General features: G+C 45.8%; 1 protein-coding gene across 2 annotated transcripts in view; it reads left to right on the plus strand.

Moving 5' to 3' along the window:
* The window catches only part of AKT2 (AKT serine/threonine kinase 2), a 524320-nt gene that overhangs the window by 233260 nt on the left and 267632 nt on the right, over window positions 1-23428 (plus strand). For both annotated transcript variants that reach the window (XM_069207237.1, XM_069207238.1), the window contains one exon: window positions 16121-16232. In XM_069207237.1, the coding sequence (XP_069063338.1) occupies window positions 16121-16232 (112 nt within the window). The remainder of the gene's footprint in view (window positions 1-16120; window positions 16233-23428) is intronic.

Below are 23428 nucleotides of genomic sequence, written 5' to 3' on the forward strand. Positions count from 1 at the left end.
ACTGGTGGTGGTCTGGAGTAGTCCTCTTGGTCCTCTCTGCCAGCTGTCCATCTTTGGTGGAGGCAAGCCTTTGCCTTCCCAAGCAGGACAGTACCCCTGTACACTGCATCTCTTGCAGCTGCCAAGGCTTGTTTGCATCTCCTCCAAGGGATCTTCAGGCAACTTATAGCTCTAGCCCCCATCACTCCTTCCTGCAAAGCACAGCCTCCTTTGTGGTTCTCCTGAGGCGTGGGATTCTCTTTTGTAGTGCTGCCTGGGCTTCTTCTGAGACTCCTGTGTCCCTGTCCTGTGGGACGCCTTTTGGTGCTGCCTCTGCTCCTGTGGCCTCATTGCGATGCTGAGGGTTCACTGTGACTGCCCTCCTGGATTTAGTCCACCTGGGCCTTGGTGGTCCTTGGCATCACCTCTTTTCCACTAATTGCGAGTTTGACTTTGCCAAGGCTTGTTGGTGGAATTCCTGCACCGACACCCATCTGCAATCTTTCTTCCAGCGTGGGGCTTCATCGGCATCCATCGGGAACTCTTCTCCGGCTCCAGGGCTGCAGTGCTGACCTGTCCTTCACAGTCGTCCAACTCCTGTATCCACAGCTGAATGGGTACTAGCTCCTACTTCTCCTGGACTCCAATGTGACTCTTGGACTTGGTCCCCTCTCTCCACGGGTCTTCTTTATTCAGGAATCCACTGCTGGTTTTCTTGCAGTCTTGTCTGGGTGTCGTCTTCTTCTTTTCCTCTTTTTGGGTGATTTGTGGAAAATCCAGTGTTTTACTTTTGTATTCCTGGTCGCTGGGGGGTGCTGTGTTACTTACCTTTGTGGCTCTCTGGTACTCCCAGCTCCCCTCTACACATTTTACTTACTTAGGAGGGGGTACCTTATTCGCATTCCGTTTTTTTTAGAATATGGTTTGTGCTCCCCCTAGGGTCACTATTGGTTATTGTTATTTGCCTGTTTGATTACTAGTGCATATATTTAGTGTATTACTTACCTCCTAAGGGTGGGGTACCTCTCTAGTATTTTGTGGTGATTTGTTCCAATAATAAAGTACCTTTATTTTTGTACCACTGAGTGTTTTCATGTGTGTAAGTGCTGTGTGACTACAGTGGTATTGCATGAGCTTTGCATGTCACCTAGCTAAGCCTTGGCTGCTCATCCACAGCCATCTCTAGAGAGCCTGGCTTCTAGACATTGCCTATACTTCACTAAGAGGGGATATCTGGACCTTTTATAAGGTGTAAGTACCCACCACACACCAGGCCAGCTTCCTACAGACCCCCATCAGGTATGTCTCTGGTGCCTTGACAGAGACCGTGACTCGAAGTCATGTTCTGACTGCTGGGCCATGGCCCCGAAAGCTTTGAGAGAGCAGTCTCTGAAGCTCATGGCGTCCTGGCGTTAGACGTCGGTTGGCGTGACTCCTAGGAGGTCACGGTCCCGATCAAGGGACTGCTCCAGGAGCCCTGAGTCCTCTTATTCACCCTTGAGGTCCTTCGGGCACTCAGGGAAGAGGCAGAGGAAGTCGTCGTCCAAGTGGACTTCACCAGGCCTGTCGGCTGACGAGGCATCTCAGGAACGTCAATGTTCCAGGCACGGTTCCGCAGGACTGATGCCAGGGCTGACTTCGAACTCTCCCCACCCCCAACAACCCCCCACCTTCTTGGAGCCAGAGCGTCCCATGCTCAGCTCAAACAGTTTTAGAAACACCTTGTGCCTGGTATTGGAGGGGGCTGGCCCACCTTAGGGCCCCTTGGAGTCAGAAGGGGCCCCCATTGGGTTCGATGCCGGTTGCTTCAGGCTCAACGCTTTTGGGGACTCCAAGATCTGATACTGGATCAGGGACGACGCTGATTTCACGCAGTGGGCCTCCTCCGGCGTCGCTCCCGACGTTGATGCTCCACTGGTGTCCATTGGTGGAGCGAGCCCCATTCTTATCCCAGATGATCTGGAATGACCTCATACGATACCGATTCCTACTTTGACGGCGCTGACATGGGCCATATCAGTACCTGCAGCTTTTTTGGAATAGCCAGGTACAGGGGAGGGATCGGAAGGGTCCTATGACCATTTAGAGTGTGGACTGGAACATATGGACTGGTATGAGGAACTAGGGGAAGCCAGTGGACTGGATACTTCTCCTGATACTGGCATGTGCTCACCTCCTACTGTGGCTACGGAGGAAGGAGTTTGATATGCTATGGTGATTCGAAGGGCAGCTGAGGTCTTGGACCTAAATTTGCCTACGGTGCCAATCAGGACTAACCTCTGGGTGTTCCCACATCTGAGCCGATGTTACCTTTCAATGAAGCACTCACTGATGTCCTGCTGGGGACATGGCGCTAACCCAGCACAGAGGCTCCTCTTAATAGGACTATCGGCCGCCGCCTTAGACTAGCTCCAAACAATCCTAGTTTCCTCATCCAAGACCCCACAACGGAGAGCTTGGTAGTCCAGGCCTCCACTTCTCATGGTGCCTTCCCTTCCTCTCCTCCGAATAGGGACTCCAAGAGGCTGTACCAGCTTGGAAAGAAAATGATTTCTTCCTCCAGCCTGGCATTGAGGTAAATAAACACTTCATGCCTATTGAGCCGTTTTTCCCCATACTTTGTGGGATACTGTGTCACATGTGCTGCCCCAGGCCCTGGAGGGCGTGCAGGGCACTCACTCAAGCTGTAAAGGATGGGAGCCATGCATCCAAGTTTACGATAAGGTGTGGTTTAGACACAACCAAGTTGCTGAGTAGGGTGATTACATCTACGGTGGCCCTTCGACGCCATGCCTGACTCTGTTGTGTGGCTTTTGGGGTGATGTCCAGACAAACCTTATGGAAATGCCCGTTGATGGCTTGCACCTATTTGGAGGAAAGGCAGATTCGGTGCTTGAGTGGTTCAAGGATTCTTGAGCTACGGCCAGATCCTTGGGCCTCAGCGCCTGCTCACCAGCAGTCTGCCTTTTACCCCTTTCAAGGCTTTGGAAGGGGTGTGGTACCACGCCACCCACAAGTCAGCCACTGTCCCCCATTTCAGCATCCAGTGCGAGGATGGGGTCGTGGTGCCTTCAGACCTAAAGGGTCTAGCCAGAGGTTGGCCACCACCCAGCCCCCCTCCTCCACAGGGCTCAAGTCCTCCTACTATGATTCTGCAAGACCATGCTCCTCTAGTTGCAGGGAGAATTCATTTTCATCTCCCTCACTGGCGGTCCATAATATCAAGACAAATGGGTCATGCAGATAGCACAGAAGGGCTATTTGCTTCCCATCCAATCTTTCCCTCCCTCTGCACCTCCATTAAAAGGACAGCTGATGGAGTATCATTTAATCTTGCTCCGTGAGAAAGTTATGGCTCTCTTGGCCAAGGCAGCCATAGAAAGGGTGATCAGGGGCCTCTGGTCTCCAGCAGAATCAGGACTCCATATCAACATTTTGGAGCTCCAGGCAAACCGACTGGCATTGAAAGCATTTCTTCCTATTGTGAAAGGGAAGATAGTGCGGGTGTTCACGGACAACACCACTGCAATGTGGTACTGCAACAAGCAGGGCGGTGTGGGGTTCTGGACCCTTTGTCAAGAGGCCTTGCATCTCTGGACATGTCTGGAACAGCAGGGAATAACCCTGATGATTCAACACCTGGCAGGTCCTCTGAACGCCAGGGCGGACAAACTCAGCTGTCTGTGCCTAGCGGATTATGAATAGGATCTCCAACAGGAGGTGGCAAAATGATTCTTTCAGCAGTGGGGAGAGCCTTGGTTGGATCTGTTCGCCTCCTCAGAGAACGCGCAATGTCAGCAGTATTGCATGTTGGAGTTTCCAAGGCAGCAGTCGCTTGTGTCACTTTTCGTCGTGAGTAGATTTCAGGCCTCCTGTATGCCTTTCTGCCCATACCACTTCTGCCCAGAGTTCTCAAGAAGATCAAGAACGACCAGGCCCAAGTAATCCTAGTGGCTCTGGATTGGACAAGGAGAGTTTGGTATCCTGAGCTTCTGAAAATGAGCATCAATCCTCCAATCATGTTGCCCCTTCGGTAGGATCTTCTGTTGCAGCAGCAGGGGAAGTTCTCCGCCTGAACCTGTCAACTCTGCATCTACATGCGTGCAGGTTGAGTTGTGACAGTTGATGTCTTTTGACCTTCCTCCCAAAGTCTGTAAAGTTACTTTGGCAGCCAGGTGTCCCTCCACTAAAACTGTATATGCCTGCTGTTGGAAATGCTTTTTATATTATTGTACAGAAAGGTCTATTGATCCCCTTTATCCTTCTCTTTCTGATAGCCTTCTCTTTATTTTATCCCTTGCTCAACAAGGTTCTGCCTTGGGTACTCTTAAGGGCTATCTTTCTGCCTGATCGGCATTTCTTCGGCTACCTGATCAGCCTTTATTTTTCAAATCTCCCATTGTACATAGCCTCCTCAAAGGGTATCCTCCTAAATCCTTTGTTATGCCCCAATAGGATTTAAACCTTGTCATCACATTTCTAATGTGTGCTCCTTTGGAACCCTTACACAACTGTCCCCTCCGGCTGCTCACCATCAAAACAACCTTCTTAGTGGTGATAACATCTGCCAGGAGGGTGAGTGAGATGCAAGCTCTTTCTTCCAAGCCACTGGATCTCCCCTTGTTCCCAGACAAGGTGGTTCTTGGAACACGTGCCTCTTTCCTTCCTGTGTTGGTGACCCCATTCCATCTGGATCAGATTATCGCTCTGCCCACCTTCTTTGCTCCACCACATCCCTCTAAGGAAGAGGAGCAACTCCACCCGCTTAACCCAAAAAGATTGTTGTTGTTCTACCTTCGGGATTGATGACCAACTCTTTTTTGGGGTACGTGGGAGCAAAGAAGGGCCGGGTAGTGCAGAAGCTGGCCACTTTGCACTGGGTCGTTCTCTGCGTCCAGATCTGCTACGCATTGGCCAAAAAGCAGCCTGCTGAGGGCTTGAGGGCTCACTCCACCTGGGGCAAAGCTGCTACCACAGTGCTAGCTCGGGGCGTTCCAGTTCCGGATAGTTGTCAGGCAGCAACGTGGACATCTTTACACACGTTTACAAAACATTACTGCCTGGACTATCCGGTACGGAGAAACTGACATTTTGCCTGTTCGATCCTACCCGACTTTTTAGTGTGAGTGAAGGTATCCACAGCCCACTGCCAGGAGGTTATGGCTTGTATAATCTATTCAAAGGTAAGGTATCTGCAGCTAGAAGTCTCTGTCAGATGAACAAGTTACTTACCTTCTGTAACGCATTATCTGGTAGAGACTCTATCTAGTTGCCAATTCCCTACACCCACCCATGTCTCCCTGCTCTGCGGATACATCTAGTAGGTTTAGGGTTAATCCCTTTTAGAGCCCTAGTTTTGCACAGACAAACTGTTAGTTCTATCCATGACTCTGCACTTGTGGCGTGGAAGTTCATGGGTAAAAGAACTGATATACGTGCGTCGGGGTAGTGCCTTTATAGGCAACTGTGATGTCACACACTGCTCAGACACTGACAACGCCACGCGCAGCCGAATGATGCATGCGGATCCAAACGACTCCACCTGATGGCTCGCGCAGGGTACTGCTCAGCAAAAAAATTCCAGGTTCGAAGCTGACGTCAGGGAATTCAAAGGTAAGGAATCTGCAGCTAGGTAGAGTCTCTACCAGATAATGCGTTACCAAAGGTAAGTAACTTGTTCTTCCATTCTTGAATGACTGACTGATAAAAGCACAGACATACCAGCAGACAGTAAAGGACACATCGACCTGTCTAATATTATTGCACAGACTAAGCCTTGCAATCGACTTTCAAAAATCTCATTTGACCCCTACAACAACCTTGACATTCTGAGGAGCATTTCTGGACACACTCCAAACAAAACATTCACCTCAGAGAGCAGACAAATACAGATTCAGCAGATGGTGATGAACTTAGCTACAAGAAAGTATTTTTCTATCTGCATATACAAATTGTTCCTTGGTATGCGTTCTTCGTGCAATCATCTCATTTCGAACTGTCTACGATTGCGACCACTCCAAGACGAATTGGACAACCAGTGGCTACGGATTCAAGGTTTGTTCGATGACACAAGCAATGACGTGCTGGACTGAGCCATTTATTCTATCCAAGGGTCTATAATTTATGGCACAAAATCCAGAATATGTTGTTATGACAGTTTTGTCACTGGAAAGTTGAGGGGGAGGGGGTGGCCGGTTGCATCTACAGGATCGAACGATCAGCAGCAAATGGGTTTCTAAGGAAGCAGAACTGCACATAAATCTGCTGAAGCTGAGAGCCATCGCTTTGGCATTAATATCTTTCCTACCCAAGATAGCACACTCATCGGTGCTCATTCGAACAGACAATACCACCAGCATGTTCTCTATCAACAAGCAGGGAGGTATTCACTTGTCAGCTGTATCTCTTCAAGCACAGCAGATCTGGAACTGAGCGCTACAACATTAAATAATACTCAGAGCTGAACATGTATCACAATTAGCCAACATCCTTGCGGACTCATTAAGCAGGACCAACATCACCTGCCACAAGTGGGAGCTCAGCCAACACTCTCTGGACAACCTATTCCATTGTTAGGGCAAACCAAACTTATATCTGTTTGCGACAAGGGAGAACAAGAAATGCCAATTCTTCGCAGTTGCCATCACCATGAAGGCTCATGGGGGAATGCGTTTTCAATGAGATGGTCAGGAATCTAGGCTTAAGCTTTTCGTCCTATCCCATTGATCCCAAAGTTTCTCAGGAAAATGAATAGAGAACCTGCTCATTGCGCCAAAGCGGACCAGACAGTTTTGGTTCAGAGCTCCTGCTCCTGTCCGAACAACCTCACATTCAGCTCAAACCAGTACCAACACTGCTGATGGTGAGCCAGGGTCAGGTCTGTCATCCCAACTCAACATCGCTAAATGTATAAGCCTGGCTCCTGAGTTCAATGGGTTTGCCAGATGAGATATTCCTTCAGACTGTAGGGAAATACTGGCAAAAGCAAGGGCAGAGAGCATTAACAAAACAATCAAATGCAAATGGGAAGCACTTTTACATCTGGCATGAAGATCACAACATTCATCCTTTTTCTTTATCACCCAAATACATTTTCCTGTCTTTACTGCATCTGGCACAATCCAGACTAACCCATTCTTCCGTTAGATTACATCCGGGGGCAATTACCAGATTTAGACGTTCCAGTGATGCTCAGTCTTTGTGATCCACCAGAATCGTAACACAATTCCTAAGAGGTCTGTTCAGGACATATCCCCCCGGTGAAGACACCCACACCATTGTGGCTACTGAATGTGGTTTTAGGACAATTTATGAAAGCTCCATTTGAGCCTATTCACAAAATGGATCTCCAACACCTCACTTGGAAAACAGCACTTCTTCTAGCTCTCACGTCTGCCAAGAAAGTTGGTGACAGTGAGGCTTTTTACATAAAAGAACATTTCCTTTAATTTAAATCTGACAAGGTAATTCTTGGGACCAATCCCAGGTTTATACCAAAGGTACCTTCAGCCTTCCACTTAAATGAGCCTTTAGTGCTACAGAATTCTTCCCAACTCCACAGACCATTGTGGGGAAATCATTACACTCTTTGGACATCAAAAGATGTCTTAAATTCTATTTGCACAGAACCCATCATATTCACAAAGGGAATCAATTATTTGTGGCATACAGTAACTAGAGACGAGGTCATCCAGTTTCTAAACAAAGCATTTCGAGATGGATTTCATCCACCATTCAATTTTGTCACATGCAGGAAAACTGATGCGAAGCAAAGTTAAGGCCCAGTCCACCAGGGCTGTCAACTTCCACAGCTCTATTTGCTGGTGTGCCCATCCAACACATCTGCTGGGCAACGTGGTCTAACGGGTACACCTTAACAAAACATTATTACCTTGACAGGTCTGACAAGACTATATGTATTATATGTTCAGTGGCATGTGTAGCTGCAGATACACATGCTGTGCATATCCTGCCATCTAGTGTTGGGCTCAGAGTGCTACAAGTTGTTTTTCTTTGAATAAGTCTTTTTTCGAGTCACAGGATCGAGTGACTCCTCCTCTCTGTGATAGTGCGCTTGGGCATCGACTCCTTTGTTAGATTGTTTTCTTTCCGCCGTCTTGTTCGGATGTGTTTCCTCTCACTCCGAGGCTTTCGATTTGGAAACTTTATATTCGCTTTATTATACCGTCTGTATTGTTTCGACCTTGTTTACTTCTGCAGTCGATCCGATACTACAGTTGTGATGAAGAAAATGCCCTTTTGGCTGCTTGTGCCCTTCTTGGGCCTGTTCAGGCCTACCATGCCATAGCCTGATGGGTTGGACTCCATTCCAATTCTATCCTCGATGCCACGCAAAATTCCCTTACACTCGCCAGCACGTTGTATGTAATCTTTGCCTTTCTCCTGAACATCGAGAGGAAGATTGTGAATCCTGTCGATCATTTCTGTCGAAAAAGACACTGCGTGCCCGAAGAGCAAGAAGACTCGAAATGGTCTCGAAATATACAGAGTCCAACACCTTAGAGGAGGAGCAGGCACAGATGGCTGTTTCAATTCAGGATTCTGACTCCGAACTAGGATCAGAAGACAGCCAACCTACCACAGCGGCTCAGCATGTGAGTACACCTGCCCCTACACCCACTTCCAAAAAATCTACCAAGGCCTTGGGTGCATCACTGCTTAAAAGCCATGGTCCCACCCGAAAGAAATTTGTCGGCGACTTGCCCTCGGGTTCGGCGCCGAAAAAAGGCCAAGTCACCCCATCAACAGGCCATGCCTGTTTCGGTGCCGGAGTTGAGCAAAGAGATAAGAAGCTCCACCTCCGAGCCGACGCCTACATTCTTCAGAGTCGAAAATACAGCATCTGGCTTCGGAACTGAAACCTTGGCTCCTATCTTCGGAACCGAAAAAGCTTAGCACCGTATCAGAGCCAAAAACATCCTTCTACACAGAAGACAGGACTTTCGAGCCGTTTAAAGCATATGCCAAAGACAACTAGTGAACAATCCTCTAAAGGTACAAAAACATCAGAATATCGTACAGAGGAATCTGATAATTCAACCAATTTTGGAGGTTATGGACAGTAAACAGAGAAGAATACATATCCATAAAGAAACAGGGAAAATGATTGCTTCTCCACCTCCACAAACCTAAAGGAAACTGGCATTTCAAGAGACTCTCGACACTGCTCCGCCACCAGCAAAACATTTTAAAAGAAAGGTGAAGCCACTACCTCTCCATCTTTCACCACCACATTCGCCACAGCTTTCCTTTTCTCCACCACCACTACCTTCACCATCACACTCCCACACTTACAGGGATATATAGTGGAACCTTGGGACTTATGACTCAGACCCTATACCGTCTAATGATCCATATCTTTATCCTACTAAACCTTCACCACCAGAGGATAGTACAGTTTACACACAAGTCCTATCTAGGGCAGCTGCATACCATGGGGTTCAAATGCATGCAGAACCCTTAGAAGAGGATTTTCTGTTCAATACATTATCCTCTACCCATACACGCTACCAGTGCTTACCAATGCTGCCTGGTATGCTTAAACATGCAGACGATATATTTAAAGAAGCAGTCAAAACTAGGGCTCCAACCCCAAGAATTATTTTAAAAAAATATAAGCCTGCACCAACAGACCCAGTCTACATTACCCAACAAGTGCCACCAGATTCCATTGTGGTCAGTGCAGCCAGGAAAGTCTTCGGGGGATACCCCACCCGTGACAAGGAAAGTAGGAAATTTGATGCTGCTGTTGAAAGGGTAGCTACACAAGCAGCTAACCAATGGCGTATTGCCAGTTCCCAAGCCCTGTTAGCTAGGTATGACAGGGCACACTGGGATGAAATGCAAGAATTCTTTCAGTATCCACTCAAGGAGCATCAAAAGAGAGCGCAGCAAATTGTTGAAGAGGCTCAGTCTTTTACTAATAACCAGATTAGATCTGCCCTAGATGCAGCTGACACTGCAGCTAGAAGTATCAACACTAGCGTAACAATCCGACTACCTGCATGGCTCAGGACCTCTGGTTTTAAACCCGAAATACAGCAGTGCTTAACATGCCTTTCGATAAACAGCATCTATTCGGACCAGAAGTAGATACTGCTATTGAGAAACTCTGAAAGGATTCTGATACTGCAAAAGCCATGGGAGCCCTATATACCACACCTTTTCGGGGTTCCTTTTGGAAACAACACTTTAGGGGAGGCTTCAAACCCCAAACTACAAAGGCTTCCACCTCTCACCCCAAACAAACGCAACAATATTATTCAAGAGGGTCATTTAGAGGCTCTTACAAAGGGCAAAACTTTAGAGCTAGAGGAAAGTTTAATGCCTCAAAAAGTGCTACCACACCCACAAAACAATGTCTTTCTCAACATCCCACAATCCCCCACATATCCTGTGGGAGGAAGACGCCAACAATTCCACTCTCACTGGCAAAACATCACCACAGATCAGTGGGTACTTTCAATTATCTGCAGTGGTTATTGCCTAGAACTCATTTCTACTCCACCAAATCTTCCCCCTCGTTCTTACAGACTCTCTCCAGAACACACTGTTCTGCTAAAACAAAAGGTACAATCTCTATTACTAAAAGGGGCAATAGAAATGGTTCCAATCTCACAGCAAGGAACAGGAGTATATTCACTATATTTCCTTATACCAAAAAAGGATGGTCCTCTCATACCCATCCTAGATCTCAGACCTCTCAATCTATTCATTCTGTCGGAACATTTTCACATGGTCACTCTACAGGATGTAATTCCCCTACTACAAAAACATGATTACATTTCTGTGTTAGATCTCAAGGACGCCTACTTCCACATTCCCATACATCCAGCTCACCGCAAATACTTAAGGTTCATAATATCAGGCAAACACTACCAATTCAAAGTACTTCCCTTCGGCATAACAACAGCTCCAAGGGTTTTCACAAAATATTTAGCTGTAGTAGCAGCTCCCCTCAGAAGACAACACGTACATGTCTTACCTTATGTAAACGACTGGCTAATAAAATCCAGCAATATTCGGTGTCAACAACACACTGAATGCACAATAGATAACCTACACACATTAGGGTTCACAATCAATTACATAAAATCTCCTTCAACCAGCACAGGTTCAACCTTATTTAGGTGCAATTCTCAATACTCAAAAAGCATTAGCCTACCCAAACCCACAGAGGATGAAGGCTTTTCAATACCTCATATCACAAATACAGGTCAATCAAACATACACTGTAAGATTTATCATGAAACTATTGGGAATGATCCTATCATGCATAGCAATAGTACTGCATGCAAGACTAAACATGAGACCACTCAACAGTGTCTCTCACAACAATGGTCTCAGGGATAGGGTCAATTACAGGACCTAGTGTTATTAGACCTCCAAACCTACATACAGGGAGTGCAGAATTATTAGGCAAATGAGTATTTTGACCACATCATCCTCTTTATGCATGTTGTCTTACTCCAAGCTGTATAGGCTCGAAAGCCTACTACCAATTAAGCATATTAGGTGATGTGCATCTCTGTAATGAGAAGGGGTGTGGTCTAATGACATCAATACCCTATATCAGGTGTGCATAATTATTAGGCAACTTCCTTTCCTTTGGCAAAATGGGTCAAAAGAAGGAGTTGACAGGCTCAGAAAAGTAAAAAATAGTGAGATATCTTGCAGAGGGATGCAGCACTCTTAAAATTGCAAAGCTTCTGAAGCGTGATCATCGAACAATCAAGCGTTTCATTCAAAATAGTCAACAGGGTCGCAAGAAGCGTGTGGAAAAACCAAGGCGCAAAATAACTGCCCATGAACTGAGAAAAGTCAAGCGTGCAGCTGCCACGATGCCACTTGCCACCAGTTTGGCCATATTTCAGAGCTGCAACATCACTGGAGTGCCCAAAAGCACAAGGTGTGCAATACTCAGAGACATGGCCAAGGTAAGAAAGGCTGAAAGACGACCACCACTGAACAAGACACACAAGCTGAAACGTCAAGACTGGGCCAAGAAATATCTCAAGACTGATTTTTCTAAGGTTTTATGGACTGATGAAATGAGAGTGAGTCTTGATGGGCCAGATGGATGGGCCCGTGGCTGGATTGGTAAAGGGCAGAGAGCTCCAGTCCGACTCAGACGCCAGCAAGGTGGAGGTGGAGTACTGGTTTGGGCTGGTATCATCAAAGATGAGCTTGTGGGGCCTTTTCGGGTTGAGGATGGAGTCAAGCTCAACTCCCAGTCCTACTGCCAGTTCCTGGAAGACACCTTCTTCAAGCAGTGGTACAGGAAGAAGTCTGCATCCTTCAAGAAAAACATGATTTTCATGCAGGACAATGCTCCATCACACGCGTCCAAGTACTCCACAGCGTGGCTGGCAAGAAAGGGTATGAAAGAAGGAAATCTAATGACATGGCCTCCTTGTTCACCTGATCTGAACCCCATTGAGAACCTGTGGTCCATCATCAAATGTGAGATTTACAAGGAGGGAAAACAGTACACCTCTCTGAACAGTGTCTGGGAGGCTGTGGTTGCTGCTGCACGCAATGTTGATGGTGAACAGATCAAAACACTGACAGAATCCATGGGTGGCAGGCTTTTGAATGTCCTTGCAAAGAAAGGTGGCTATATTGGTCACTGATTTGTTTTTGTTTTGTTTTTGAATGTCAGAAATGTATATTTGTGAATGTTGAGATGTTATATTGGTTTCACTGGTAATTATAAATAATTGAAATGGGTATATATATTTTTTTGTTAAGTTGCCTAATAATTATGCACAGTAATAGTCACCTGCACACACAGATATCCCCCTAACATAGCTAAAACTAAAATCAAACTAAAAACTACTTCCAAAAATATTCAGCTTGGATATTAATGAGTTTTTTGGGTTCATTGAGAACATGGTTGTTGTTCAATAATAAAATTAATCCTCAAAAATACAACTTGCCTAATAATTCTGCACTCCCTGTATCTCTGCAATGGTGGAATCACAACAACTTAAAAGGGCAGCCATTTCAGGACCCAGTGCCACAGACCATAATCACAACAGATGTGTCAGTGACAGGTTGGGGAGCTCATCTCAACAACCTAACCATTCAAGCGGAATGGGACTCAACACAATTAACTTACCATTTAGAATTGTTAACTGTGTTCTTGGCCCTCAAAGCATTTCAACCTCAGATCACACACAAGACAGTCTTAATAAGAACAGATAGCATGACAACAATGTATTATCTTAAAAAACAAGGGGGGACACGTTCATCCCAATTGTCACTTCTAGCTCAAACAGTATGGAAATGGGCAATTCACAATCAGATTTACTTACTAGCGGAATACATCCCAGGGATTCACAACCAGTTATCACACCTACTAAGCAGGACGCAGCAACAAATACATGAGTGGGAGATTCACCCACAGGTTCCCCACATTACTTTCAAATGTGGGGAACACCAGATATAGACCTTTTCTCAACAAGCGAAAATGCAAAATGCACAAATTTCGCATCCAGACACCCACACCCTCAGTCCAAGGGCAAAGCTCTATGGATCCACTGGTCAGGAATATTTGCTTACGCTTTTCCCCCTCTCCCGTTAATTCAGTTTCTTGTCAACAAAATGCATCACACCTCTCACCATGATACTCATAGCTCCTACATGGGCACATCAACACTGGTACACAACATTCCTAGATCTGTCAGTAGTGCCCCATCACAAACTCCAAACAGACCAGATCTGTTAACACAGAACTAAGATGAAATCAGGCATCCCAATCCCAGTGTACTCAACTTAGCGATTTGGCTCCTGAAGTCATAGAGTTTAGATATTTACACCTTCCATTAGAATGTATGGATGTCCTAAAGCGAGCACATAAACCAACAACTAGACAACGCTATGCAAATAAGTGGAAACAGTTTGTGTACTACTGCCAACCTAAAAATATAGATCCACTTAAAGCATCAGTACAAGATATTGTGTGCTATTTGCTTGATTTACAAAAAGCAAACTTAGCCTTTACCTCCATTATAATTTATCTAACAGCCATATCAGCATACCTACAAACCTTACAACATACTTCTCTCTTTAGAGTTCCTGTCATAAAGCTTTTATGGAAGGACTTAAACAGATTATTCCACCCAGACCTCCACCAGTTCCTGCATGGAATCTTAATATTGTACTCACAAGACTAATGGGACCACCATTTGAACCCATGCACTCCTGCGATAATCAATTTCTCACATGAAAAGTTGCTTTCTTAGCAATTACTTAATTAAGAAGAGTGAGTGAAATTCAGGCATTTACTCTAGACGAACCGTTTTTCCAAGTACCCAATCATGAAGTTGTACTTACCAAAAATAGTTTCACCTTTTCACAATAATCAGTCAGTGGAATTGCCAGTCTTCTTTCAACAGCCACTCTACTGCTCTAAGAGCTCTACACACTCTTGACCTTAAAAGAGCTCTAATGTACTATGACTGAACAAAAGACTTTAGGAAAACTAAACAGCTTTTTGTTGCTTTCCAACAACCACATAAAGGTAATCCCATTTCAAAACAACGATTAGCTAGATGGATTGTGAGATGTATTCAAACATGTTACATTAAAGCAAAAAGGCAACTTTTAGTAACTCCTAAAGCTCCTTCCACTAGGAAAAAGGGTGCCTCTATAGCATTCTTAGGAAACATTCCAATGACAGATATATGCAAAGCTGCCACATGGTCCACACCACATACATTCACAAAGCATTACTGTGTGGATGTTTTATCAAACCAACAAGCCAGTGTTGGACAAGCAGTGCTTAAAACACTATTTCATACCACTTCAACCCCTACAGGCTAGCCACCGCTTTATTGAAAGGAGAACTGCTTTTTAGTCTATGCACAGCATGTGTATCTGCAGCTACACTTGCAACCGAATGGAAAATGTCACTTACCCAGTGTACATCTGTTCGTGGCATGTAGTGCTGCAGATTCACATGCGCCCTCCCTCCTCCCCGGGAGCCTGTAGTTGTTGCAGTACTTATTTGTACATATGTATATACATTTATATTTGCATGGACATCTTATTTACTTATTACATGTAGTTGTAAATACACATTCTTTCACTCTATCACTCCTTTCTATACCCTCCTGCGGGAAAACACTCTAACAAAGCAATAAATGCCCATGCACACTATCACTGAGAGGAGGAGTCACCTTATCCCGTAACTCGACAAAAGACTTAGTTGAAGAAAAACAACTTGTAACACTCCGAGCCTAACAGTAGATGGCAGGATATGCACAGCATGTGAATCTGCAGCACTACATGCCACGAACGGATGTACACTGGGTAAGTGACATTTTCCGTGTGTGAGTTTCTCCTTATTAATTGTGATTTACTGCTGACTATTCTGATTCATGCCTGTGAATCTATAAAAGATCCAATACTGGAGAAGAAAATTGGTTACTTACCTATTATTGTAGTTCTTCAGTATTGGTATCTTTTATAGATTCACATGCAACCCACCCTCCTCCCCTAAGAGTCGTTTCCTTTTCTTTATTACTACAGCAGTACACTTGTGCTCGAAAATCATTGGCTATACAGTCAATGGTTCATTGCAATTTTTGCCTATTATAACGATGCAAATTGCTTTATTATAGTACCTTGGAACTCCCACTTCGACAGGGAATGATTCAAGCATGTAAATCTATAAAAGATATAAAAGATACCAATATTAGGGAACTACAGTTAAGTAACCAATGTTCATTTCTCTCACCTTAATGTGTATTTTATTTAAACTGCATTCAGTTTAAGCTTCCTTCACCATACTATCCTTTCACCATTTTCAATCATGCCTCAAAAAACCAATCCATTTCTGATTCACACTTGAAAAAAGATTGGTCTCATTGGTGATGTGTGTACTGTTCTCACTGATGATGTGGGTACTCTCACTAATGTCCTTTGACCTCAGTGTGAAAATCCATTTTCTTTTAACATAGTTTCTGTAGTTGCTAATGTAAATTGAGCACAAATGTCATATTTATAAATGGTAATTCATGCTAACACTGAAGTAATGTGATGAGTTTGATTGCCATTGAACATTACATGTAAGGAGTGCAAACTTTACCTAAACTCCAACTTGTCTTTATTGCAGAATGTCAGCTAATGAAGACAGAGAGACCAAGGCCAAACACTTTTGTAATACGGTGTTTGCAGTGGACAACAGTTATTGAAAGGACTTTTCATGTGGATTCTACAGAAGAAAGGTACTAAATCTTGCTTTTGAGATATATATATATATATATATATATATATATATATATATATATATATATATATATATATTTTTTTTTTTGTGTGGCCAGAATATTTCTGGACGAGGAAAGATGACTCGGTTGTTAGGTTATTTAAATGTTAATATACATATGCAAAATTAAGAAAAATTTGCAACTTCTCAGAGGTGGGGAATGTTAACTCTTTTATTCAAACAGGAAAGCTAACACTATTCCGGAAACCATAGCATTCATAAATGGCTCCTTCATGTGATTGGTCACCAGCTAAATATTCTAATTGCTACTTTAACTACATATTCCTCACCTTAGAGTATCCCCAGGCCCTATACTGTATCCAAAGAATTTTCCAGCAATGCTACAACGTGTTGATAGGTTGCATTTTTCAGCTCCAGTCTGACTCCATATTGTCTGGAAAGTGACACCGCAGAGTAGCATATTAGCCGCACCCCTGTGCTCTGGCATTAGTCCCTTGCTTTCTGTGCCTTCCAAGGTGGAGCATTGATCTCACCTTTGTTGGCATGCCGACCTCTCTAAAGAAAGTTTCAACATTCTACTGGCAAACTATGCCTTTACCAATAAACTACAGGATCACGCAGTGCTACAACTGCAAAAAGCAAATGCCTGTTATGACCAGCACGAGTTGTGCCTTTGGTTCCAGGTCTCCAGTCAGATTCGTAGTAATGTGACAGATGGACCATAATACACCCAAAGTAGATTTGAGAACAGAAGATGATACTAGACATCACTGAGCTTAAGAAGAGATTGCAGTCTTCAGATAGGTCCTGCTTCAAGTCGTGGGCCTGGTACCAGGGCTGTTCCAATGGCCATTCCACATTCTTCTAAAAATCTTCCATTAAGTCTAAGTGCAAGCATAAAAAAGTGAAGTGAGGTTCAAACCCATCCCACCCCTATGGTGCTAAATGGAAGACGCCAAGATTTGAGCTGCACACCCTCGAAGGCAGCAGCCAAAGAACCAATACATCATCTGGTCCTGCGATGCCTTGAGTAGGCCCCACCTGCCATCAACCTGCAGCAAATCGAGGCCTTGAAGGAGATCATGCTGCACATATTTTTTGCATTTCCAGGTCCCTTTAGCATGCTTTCTTGTCCCACAGAGCTGCAGGAGGCCGCCAGTCCGGTTACTGCCACCAGGCCATCCTCCAAAACAATCTGTCCCCTTGAGACCCACTATTAGTCTCACACCAACTTCGATTCGGACATCCACACCGGCCTGAGAGCCAAATCTTTCTGTAATGCAGTTACGTCCTTCACAGTAGCCAATTGAAGACCCTCTGCAGAGAGCCATGTCAGATCCCGAGCCAATGTCAAACCGAACTTGAAAGAAGTCTCAATATGAAATCACAAGAGTACAGTCAGCTGTTGTACAGCCCAACTCTAACCTGGTATCTGTACCACGATGCAGCTATCACAAGAGGATCCATTTTCTTTTTGGCTCTGACTCTGATCTTTTGCCATCTGATGATGTTGAGGGCGATGTCTTGCTTCCCCCTAATTATTCTGCTGATGCTCTGTACCTTAAGTTACAAAACACCAGTGGGACTGACATTGAGGCCAACACCATCCAGTCCTGCTCAATTCCTATCTTTGTTATTGACCAATCACAATTTTTTCTGCTGCATGCCACTCTCTATTCATCATCCATACTGACAGCAGTGACGGATGCATCACTGCTAGGTTGGGGAGGTCACAGTACTAGCGTCTCCAGGGGAGGGCCATCTCTTTCAACCAACTGGAGCTTCAGGGCATCCACTCTGCACTGAAGGGCTTTTGTGCCATCTAGGCTAGGGCAGGTTCTCACAGACAATACTACTACCATATAGTACTGCAACAAGCAGAGCATAGTGTGGTCTTGCGGCGTATGCCACAAGGCTTTGAGTCTTTAGTGGTTGCTGGAGAAGAACCACTTTTTGGTCACCAACCACATGGTAGGATCCCTGAATGCCAGAGCTGACAAACAAAGGAGAGATCATCTAGCAAATTATGTCTTCATCTTGAAGTGGTGCAGAGCGTAGTCGTCCAGTAGGCAAAGTCCTGGCAAAATCTCTACCACTTAGAATGCTCAGTGTCAACCGTTTTGTATGTGCATTTTCCACCAAAGCACTTGGTTGCAAATACATTCATGTTGGAATGGTACAAGGGACTCCTGTACGCCTCCTAGCAACTGGCTCTTGTGCTCCCAAGTTTTGGAAAAGATCAAGAATGACAGTCTTAAGCCACCCTAGTTGCCCTGGATTGTGCCAGGAGAGTGTGGTACCCAGAACTCATGAGCATCTTCCAGTCGATCAGGCTACCGCTTGTGTAGAATCTCTAGGCACTCTTCCCTGAAATCCATCTATGCTGTGGTTGCTGGGGCAAGATTGTTACCTGGTATCGTGGCCAGGACACTGACCCCTTTTAGACAAAGCTGTTGATGTTTTGTTTGTGTGGTGTTTAGCCCACAAGGTCTTACAGTCAGCACTGTAAAAGGTGATTTGTCAACCCTTTCGGCCATTCTAAGATTGCTGAACCAACCATCCTTGATCAAACAACTAGTTGTGGTGATATTTATTCAAGGTTTCCCTGCCAGACCATTTGGGATACGCCATTGGGACCTTTACTTGATTTTGACATTCCTCACATGCATGCCCTTCAGCCTATGTATACTTTCTTGCTGTGTCTCTTCATTGTGCAAACTGTCTGTTCAGAGGTATGTGTGGCTTTATATGCACATTATTTACATACTCCTGCCATCTAGGGTTGGATGTGGGCAAGTTGGTTTTCTAGGAAAAAGTATTTCAAGTCATGGAATTCACTGTGACTCTTCCCTTAGTGGGCGGCGCATGGGCACTGACTGTTAGATTGTTTTCTTTGCCATCAGGTTTGGATGGGTGATGACAGGGCTTTGAGACTCATCTTGGCTGCCGTGTTTTATTTTTCTTTGGGTCCACACAGTGGAACTTGGACACCCAGCACTGTATCCACCTGTTTTTTGACCATATTTTCCTTTCTTTTACACCTTTCGGAGACCAGCGTCCTCTGACCGAGTTCGAGAACGCCAGGGCCTTGCATCCTTTCAGGATCAAGTGTCCTCTCCATCGATTTTCAACACCAGAGAATGTGGTGTGATGGAACGGTCACCCTTCTAGAGCTGCCCCGATGCTACGCTAGGGACAGTTTGTCAGTCCATCATGTGGTTTGTGTTCCTCCTCCCAGACCACGATGATTCTACATACAAATCTTGCTTCTGCTTCTGGTCAAGGAAAACCTTATGATACTGAGGGAGGAAACGATTAGCACGGCAAGAGGTACAATCTGTCCTCTAGCAGTGTTCCTGAGATCTTCTCCGATGACCCCTCAGTGCTGAGGAAGGAGAGGACTCTTGCCATAAAAGCATTCCACCCACCAATCCATACACTGTTCAGAGGCCATCTCCTCCAGTGCCTCTAACCCGGAAGAAGAAGCTCTTCCAACCCCCAAGACTACTGGCCCTCGAATGAAGACCACACCCAGGGTCATAAGTATGTTCAACTCTAGCACTCACTCCAAGCCTCACAAGAGGCCCCATGCAGAGGCACAGAGCATTGCTCCTGAGGGAGTCTGGTTTCAAACACCATGCACAAGACCATGCTACCTCTAGTGCCTCTGCCACTTTTGTACTCTGGGTGGCACCAAATGAAAGCTTCAGATCCGAAAAAGGGACCGGCTTAGGGCAACCCTGCAGAATGTGGTTCCTGTTCTCCAACAGTACATTACTTTATTAGAACTCAAAGATTCCTGCTTTCACATACCCATCCACCTCTCTCAGATGAGGGTTCACCACTTCTACCTCTGCTTTGTGGCAAGGGGACAACACTACCAATTCAAAGTACTGCCCTTTGAGGTCTTGACTGCCCTAAGAGTGTTGATGAACTGGCTGTTGGTGGTTGCACTCATCTAAGAAAGTCGTATGTTTGCCTATCTCGACGATTGGCTGATCCAGAGCTCCACTCAAGCTGCAGTGTCCCCGCTCCGCTGCCAAGGACTCACCATAAATTCCACCAAGTCCTACCTTCAGCCCCTGCAGGTTCAGCCATTCTTGGGGGCATGTCCTAAATGTAATTACTGGAAAGCCTACCTCAAACCAACAGAATGTGTGGACATTTCAACAGCCGATGTCCCTATTTGCTCAGTCGTTAGCTTACTGTGAGAATGGAATGCTCCTCCTAAAGCTAATGGCTTCATGTATCGCCACGATGTCCCAAGCCAGGCTCCAAATGCACCCACTGTATTAGTGCATTTTAAAGCAATGATCACACGCAGAGGGTTATTGGCAAGAGCTAGTGTGTTCAAGGTCAGCACCCATTGATGTCTGCAGTGGAATAACAGCAACAAACTGTTGTAGGACAGGCTCTTTGTACAGTCTGTCCTGTAGATGAACATTATGAGATACTCCTCTCTTTCTGGTGGGGGCACATCCAGACGACATGACAGTGCAGTTGGTGTGGTCTCGTCAATGCAATGGTTGTCACATCAACTACCTTGAGCTCCTGGGCATGTGCCTAGCTCCTAAATCTTCTTTCAGGTCAGTTGGGCAAAGTAGTCCTCTTCAAGACAGACAACATAACCGCCATGTTTTATGTCCAGAAACAAGGCTGCACATATTCTCCCCACTTGTCAGCACTAGTGCAGCAGATCTGGCAGTGGGCAGTCCACCAAAGCATACATCGCCTGACGTAACACATTTCAGGTGTAGACCGTGATCTGCTCAACAGGATGCATCAACAAGTCCATGAATGGGAACTCCACCCACAAGTCCTGTTCCCTTGCTTCCACCATTGGAGCATTTCATAGATAGAGTGGTTTGCTACCCACAGCAACACAGAATTCCCAAACATCAATTCCACATACTCATACCCACAGTCCATTGGCAGTGCTCTATGGATGAGCTTGTCTGGGATTTTTGCATGTGCTTTTTCTCCTTTCCCACTTGTGGTAAAGAGGATAAGGCAAACATCCATCACTCTCATCCTGTTGGCTCCCACTTGGGCCTAGCACGCATTGGTGCTAGCGCTCCTTGGGATGTCCATCAGCCACCATGAGTAACTCACCAGCAGGCTATAACTTCGGAAGCAAAACCAAGGTCCCAGACTCTGACAGCGCAACCTAGCAATCTGGCTCCTGAGGTCTTTGAGTTAGACTGTCTATCTTCTATGTGTGTTGTGCCTCATAGTGGAAAAGGTTTGTCTGTATTGCACTGTCAAGCAGCGAGTAAACCCTAAAGCCCAGGACGACACTTACTATCTCTTGCACCTTCAAAAGTCCAGGACTGCCTAGGTGCAAAACAGGGAACACATGTCCTTAGTTAGGCTCCCTAGCATCATGACATTCATGAAGGGCCTTAAAATAATTGTATTACCAAGCGTAACTGTTCAACCCTGGCCCTCTGTGGAACCATAATGTTGTGTTCGCCATGCTCCTGGTCTACCCCCTCCAAGTCCCCCCACCCCACCCTCCAATCCGCACCCCACCCCACCACACCCCACCAAGGCCAAGTCAGGCATCTGGCCCTCAGACAACTCAAAACTCAAGCTAACGAACTGGTACCTGAGTTATTGGAGTTTGGCTGCTGTCTTGGTCTCCCCTAGGAGTACATGACTATCCTCCACAAAGCCTGCATATCTACAACCTGGGTGTATTATGCCACAAAGTAGAAAAGATTAGGCACTATTGCATCCCTGTAGGAAGATGGCCCGGTGTGTGGTGGGTACTTACATCTTTTACCAGGTTCAGGTGTATCCCCTCTTAGTGAAGTGTAGGCAGTCTAGAAGCCAGGCTCTCTAGAGGTAGCTGTGGATAGGCAGCCAAGGCTTATCTAGAAGCCATGCAAAACTTATGCAATACCACTGTAGTCACACAGCACTAACACACATGAAAGAAAACACTCAGTTGTACAAAAATAAAGGTACTTTATTTTTGGAACAAATCACCACAAACTATTAGAAGGTCAATCCTCCACTAGGAGGTAAGTAATACACTAAATATGTACACTAGTAATCAGAAATAGGCACAGAAAGGTTAGGAAATAGTGCAAATAGCATTAACCAATAGTGACCCTTGGGGGAGCACAAACCATATACTAAACAAATGGAATGCGAACACAGGTGCCCAACCTAGGTAAGTAGAATGTGTAGAAGGGAGCTGGAAGTACCAGAAAATCACAATGGTAAGTTAAACAGTACCCCCCAGCGACCAGGAATGCAGGAGTAAATCACTGGATTTTCCCCAAAACAACCAAAAGGAGGAAAATAAGAAAAAGACACCTAGACAAGACTGCAAGAAAACCTGCTGTGGATTCCTGAAGAAGGAAGACCTGTGAAGAGCAGGGACCAAGTCCAAGTGTCACAGTGGAGTCCAAGAAGAGTAGGAGCTACTTCCCACCCAGCTGTACTTGCAGGAGTTGGTCGACGGTGATAAAGAAAAGGAAGGCCCAGGAGGACTCAATCCAGAAGGGGGAGTCACAGGGGACCCCCCAGCATCTCAGAGACTCCACAGGAGCAGAGCAGCACCCACAGGAGTCACACAGGACGGGGACACAGAAGTCGCAGAAGCCCACGCAGGACTACAAAAGAGGATCCCGCGCCCCTGGAGAACCATGCAGGAGGCTGTGCTTTGCAGGAAGGAGTGCTGGGGGCTGGAGCTACACATCGCCGGAAGATCTCTTGGAGGAGATGCAAACAAGCCTTGGCAGCTGCAAGAGATGCAGTGCACGGGGTACTGTCCTGCGTGGGAAGGCAACAGCTTGCCTCCACCAAAGTTGTACAGCTGGCAGAGAGGACCAGAGTACTACTCAGGACCACCAACTGTGATGTAGGATCCACGCAGCTCAAGACAGAGATCCACGCAGCTGGTTGATGCTTGCTGTAGGTGCCAGCGGTTGCAGGGGAGTGACTCCTTCACTCCAAGGGAGATTACTTCTTCTTGTGCTAGTGCAGGGGTGCCCTCACACACAGGTACCTGCACCCTGCCTTTTGGGCTGAAAGGGCCTATCATAGGGGTGACTTGTAGTGACCTGTAGTCAAAACGGGTGCATGCACCCGTTTCACGCAGACTGCAGTGGCAGATCTGCAGAACCCTTTGCATGGGCTCCCTATGGGTGGCAGAATAACTGCTGCAGCCCATAGGGATCCCCT

The sequence above is a fragment of the Pleurodeles waltl genome, chromosome 9 (genome assembly GCF_031143425.1).
Source record: "Pleurodeles waltl isolate 20211129_DDA chromosome 9, aPleWal1.hap1.20221129, whole genome shotgun sequence".
Lineage (NCBI taxonomy): Eukaryota > Metazoa > Chordata > Amphibia > Caudata > Salamandridae > Pleurodeles > Pleurodeles waltl.